This window comes from Hydra vulgaris, chromosome 11 (assembly GCF_038396675.1).
Source record: "Hydra vulgaris chromosome 11, alternate assembly HydraT2T_AEP".
Taxonomy (NCBI): domain Eukaryota; kingdom Metazoa; phylum Cnidaria; class Hydrozoa; order Anthoathecata; family Hydridae; genus Hydra; species Hydra vulgaris.
The window spans coordinates 18,680,039-18,685,363 of NC_088930.1; the positions used below are offsets into that span (position 1 = coordinate 18,680,039).

General features: G+C 32.7%; 2 protein-coding genes across 2 annotated transcripts; one reads left to right on the forward strand and one right to left on the reverse strand.

Moving 5' to 3' along the window:
* Positions 1–2,821: 2,821 nt before the first annotated feature.
* LOC136086896 (zinc finger MYM-type protein 1-like) lies at positions 2,822–4,123 on the reverse strand. Its single transcript, XM_065809394.1, has 3 exons — positions 4,119–4,123; positions 3,224–3,923; positions 2,822–3,145 (listed from the first exon to the last, which is right to left on the reverse strand). The coding sequence occupies exons 1-3, from the start codon at positions 4,121–4,123 to the stop codon at positions 2,822–2,824; spliced, it is 1,029 nt and encodes a 342-aa protein (XP_065665466.1).
* An 11-nt stretch (positions 4,124–4,134) lies between these two features.
* LOC136086897 (uncharacterized) lies at positions 4,135–4,774 on the forward strand. Its single transcript, XM_065809395.1, has 2 exons — positions 4,135–4,300; positions 4,392–4,774. Exons 1-2 carry the CDS (start codon positions 4,135–4,137, stop codon positions 4,772–4,774), a joined length of 549 nt encoding a protein of 182 aa, XP_065665467.1.
* The last annotated feature ends 551 nt before the right edge of the window (positions 4,775–5,325 follow it).

Consider the following 5,325-nt stretch of genomic DNA (forward strand, 5'->3'; position numbering starts at 1 on the left):
AATAGAATTAGAAAAGCATGTGAAAAAGGTACTGGTGTATCAATTATTTTAAGTAAAATACAACTAGTACACAATTCTAAAATAGAAGGTGGATTTATTGGTGCAGTTTTATCGTTTCTTGGTTCTTTAGCATCAAGAATTATACCACCACTTGCAACAGGACTGCTTTCAGGAATAGGTTCAGCAGCTGGATCAGCTATGGTTGATAGAATTGCTGGAAATGGTATTGTGTACATGAAAAAGAAGGGACAACGAGTTAATGTCATGTGCATGATCTGGTTTATATTTAAGACCATATAATAAAGGAAGTTCTGTAGGTGATGGATTGTACTTACGTGCTGGAAATGGTTATACATCAACAGGTTCAGGTTTATTATTAGGACCAAATTCTCCATTTGCTAGTATTCCATTTTTAAATATGATTCTTTGATTTTCAAATTATATATAATAAAATTTATATATAATAAAATGTCAAATAGCATGCCAGTGCATAAATTTTATAAATAAAATTTAAACAACCGGAACCATTTCCTATAGTTTTTAAACCACATCAAAATTTACAGCATCCTGCAATATTAATAAATGGAAGAAGTATTTGCACAACAAGATATTAAAATAGGTTTTAAGTCACAAAAAAGTGTTTCTTTAAAGTTTGGTATATCTATAAGAAAAGGTGTTGCATTAGTTTCATTAAAAAATGAATTTAAATTAAAAATGTTAAGTTTACAAAATTCTGTAATAGCAGAGTCTGTTGATGACATTGTAGTAATTATTAATAATAATTCAGTTGATGATGTGTTAATAAAAAAAGGAGATTGTTTTTGTTCTGTTAATCTATTGTGTTAATTTTTTTATTTTTTTATTAAAAATGGAATACAATAAAAAAATGTACAATAACATTTATTCAGCTATACCTACTGAGAATAACAATATTTACCCTGTTCTTCCTAATACACCTGAAGAAAAATCATATCGGTTATAAAAAATTGGCGAGATTCAAAAAGAAATAGAGCGTGAGAGAGAAAAGAGAATAACGCTAAGTAAAAAATATCATAGAGCTGTAAAAATAATTACTGCAATTGATAATGCAGCATTAGGAGCAGGTGTGTTATCAATAATAGGCGGACAAGTTAATAAAAAAAATGAATTCAAAAGCAGAAAAGCATGAAAAGATTAAAGTGCTTGCTGATTCAAAACTAAATACAATAAGCAATTATATTTCTAAAGCTTTAGTAGATTTGCATATAGATGACAAGGAATTTGAGTTAATAATTGGTGAACTTGAAAAATTTCAGACAATGATGGAGCAAATTAGAATAAAAGTTAAAAATGAAATTGATGAACAAACAACTTCGACTTGCGTAAATTTAGCTTTCGTAAATTTTTTTATATCGTTTTTAAGAATTGTCAATTAAAAAAAAAATCTAATTTTACAGAACCGATAGAGATAGATAATGGAATTGAAAGATATGAAGAACATATATATGAACCTACTAATGGCACCATGGGCGTAGAGTACTCAAGGGGGACAAAAAGTTGAAGGTTCAATTTTTTTGAGCAATTTACGTTAACTGTCCAGTTTTAATTGTTATTTATATAGAGATAAAAAATAACAACTTTTTCTATCAAAATTTTGGTTAACTAGCATCAAGAAATATAGAAATATATGTAGAGAATTTACTTGGTTTCCAAATAAAACATTCTACGGCGCGTTTCGTTTTTTTCAATAAACCTATCTAACAAAAAATCCATTTTAATACTCCGGGTAATTTCTTTATGGGTATTCATTAGAGAAACAGCGTTCAGCCTTTCTTGGCTCATGGTCGATCGAAGAAAAGTTTTTAGTCTACGCAGACTACTAAATGATCGTTCTGCCGTACAAGTCGACACCTGCTGGACCAAAATAATCTTTATAAAACGGACAACTTCCGAGACAATGCTTCTCAATCCAATTTGTTCTAGCACGGATAAAATCTAGAGCTGATTGAAAATCTACTAACTGGACTTTTTTTCTCATAGCTTCGTCAATGAAAAGGTCCCGGTGAAGCTGTAGTCTTTGATAATTTGTAAAATCGTCCTTGTAGAAGTTTTTTATGTAGTCAATACTGCATTCAGTATTATTTGATCCAATAACAAACTCTTCGACTCTTGTTAAATGGCGAGTGGTTTCAGTTGATTCAAATCTATCGGTTAGGCTAACTAAAACTGCATCTAGACTGATAAAGTATAAGTTCTTGTACATCTCTTTTGGGTCATTTGGGTGGTAATAAGTATCCCTGAAACCAACTTCAATTTTTGCAGGTACTTTCCTTTTCCTGGGCAGAGCTGGTTCGTCTAAATCCATTATTTTAGCAGATTCAGTTGCCGCATCGAAAAGTGTTTTAAAACGTGACTCAGTACGCAAAGATCTTAATATTTGTTTCAGGGTCTGAATGATGGATTCAGCCTTACTAAAGTTTAGTTGGCTTCCCTAAAGTTGAATGCTTGAATCTTCTAGGATGGTAAAAATGATTCGAAGAAATTCCAACTTAAAAAAGGTGCCAAAAACCTGAAAAAAAGACAAAAAAGCCATTGCTTCCACTCGGCATTTGGTAAAGTCAGGGTTGGTGGTAAGGTCTTCCAGCCAAACCAAAAGTGATCTGTAATTACTGGTAATAGGTATTAGTGATGGCTTGCGCATTATCCATCTGGTTGGGCAAAAAGGTCTAAATGATGTTCCATTTTGGTGTCCGTCTTTGCTTTCATTTTGATCTTTTAGGCTTGAAAACCAAGCGAGCCTCTTTGGTGAGCCTCTGGTAAAAGCGATAAACTTTTGAACGAGTTACATGATGTTTTCTATATCAGGGATGTTTTTTATTTCATCTTGTATTACCAAATTTAAGTTGTGAGCTCTGCAATGAACATAAAGGGCTCTGCTTTCTTGTTGAAGAACAAGTTTTTGCAAGCCAGCTATTTCAGAAGACATGGCAGCAGCTCCATCGTAGCACTGTCCCCGACAGTTCTCGAGCCTTAAGTTGGAGCGAAGAAGGACGTCTTTTTTAATCAAAAACAAATCCTTGCTTTTAGTTGTGGCTGTCTCATAAAATCCACAAAAATCCTCATTAATTTGGAACTCATCGTCCACAGTACGGAAGGATATCGATACCTATAAAATTTAAAGCTTTTAAAAATTATTAAAAGAAAAAAATAAGGTTCATTTAATTATTGATTTGGCTAATAATACCTGCTCTTTTCCCGTAATATCGGACGAATTATCCATCATGAATCCAAAAAAATCCCTCTTTTTTATCGTGTTTGATAATTCACGTTGGATAACTAACGAAATATCCAACACAATTTCATTTGTGACATCTGGTGATATCCACTTGTACTTCTCTGGTCGATTCATCCATTTTTTCAAGACTGGTACATCCATAGACCTCAGTTCTAAGAGCTGGAATAGATTTGAAGACTCCTTTGTCTTGCCTCGGATGGCCAAACCTTGACAGCCGAGAAAAATCCAACTAGAAAAAATATGATCAAGTGCTTTTCTTGCGTCCTTCATATCTTGTAGATGTTGAGTGGAAAGTTTACTGGAAACTGTAGAATCTGACGTGCTTGTCAAAATCATTTCGTTAGCAGCTCGGTGAAAATGGCTAGCTTCATGACGGCGAAACTTCTCATGAGCTTTCTTCCAATTATTAAATCCATTTATAACAAATCCCAGAGCGGATTTTTTTTCGCTTGATTCAGTAGGCAGCGGAAGCTTCATATTAGTAGCTTTGACACACGAGGAACAAAAGGCTTTTTCTTTAACAGCGTCATAGTTAATCCACTTGAATTCGTCTTCCCAGCTAAAAAGATATCGACGAATATTTTTTTCCAACCTTTTTCCGTTTGCACCTTGTGTTGAATTTGATTTGGATAAAGAGGAGTAGGGAATTCTATAAAGAAAAAATCTCTTATTTTAAGTTGTTATTTAAAATCTATTATAAGTTATTAAGGAGGTTCTTTCTCTGTTTAAAAATAATAAATTGAAATAATATTTATTTTAAGAATGGATAAAATTTCAAGGGGGGCAAACGAAATTTCAAGGGGGGCAAAGTTGACTCAAGGGGGGCAGCTTGCCCCCGTTGCACCCCATACTCTACGCCTATGAATGGCACAAATCTAAATAGTCCTGGAGAAATAAAAATCAACATTAATGATCAAGATTTGTTAACACTTCCATATAAAGCGTATCTCTTATTTGAAGGGCAACTTGTTAAAGCTGATGGAACAGCTTATGCTAATGCAGATGCAGTTGCTCTTACAAATAATGGCATTATGCATTTATTTAATCAAATAACATAGCAATTATCAAGCAAAGAGATAGAGTGTTTATAATATTGGTCAAGCAACTACAATGTTAGGAATGCTTAGTTATGCAAATGACTTTCAATTAGCACAAGGATTAAATCAATTGTGGTATAAAGATAGTACATCAACAGCAGTACTTGCTGATACCACAGGGTTTGCAACAAGACAAGCATACCTAATTCAGAAACCAACTACAAAAAGGACATTTTCGATTTGCATACCTTTAAGACACATTTTTGGATTCTGTGATGATTGCGACAAAGTTATTTATGGTCTCAAACGTACAATAATTCTTGTAAGACAAAGTGATGATAATGCAATTTTTAGGCTTGCTGGTGCAGCTGCAGTAAAAGTTATTCTTAATAAAATACAACTTCTTATGCCAAGTTTGATACCATCAGGTGAAGAAAAAAAAAGACTTATTGATGAAATTTAAAATAAAGTGACCATTCCAGTAAGTTTTAGAAAGCGTCAGTGTAATACTACAACTGTTCAACAAGCTACTTCATTTATTTGGGAATTGCCCTCGCAGACATCTCCTGAAAATCCGAGATACGTTATTGTCGGATTATAAACAAACAGAGCTAACGGTGAATAACCTGTCAATGCTTCAATATTTGATCATTGTGACTTGAAAAATATATTCATTATGTTTAATAATAATCTCAGATATCCTGCTGAAGATTATAATTTGTCATTTCCAAATCAGCGAATTTCAAGAATTTATAGAGAAGCATCTATGTTTAAAGAAAAATATTATGGAATGAATGAATTGATCGCAAACAGCAATGTAAGTCCTTCTGACTATAGAGATTTATACCCAATCTTTGTTTTTGATATTAGTAAACAATCAGAAACATTAAAATCATCAACTATACAAGTACAAATTAGAGCAACATTTAATACAGCTGTACCAGCAAATACTCAAGCATATGCTCTTGTATTATCTGATAATATAATGGAACTTAAAGCAGATGATAATAGAAT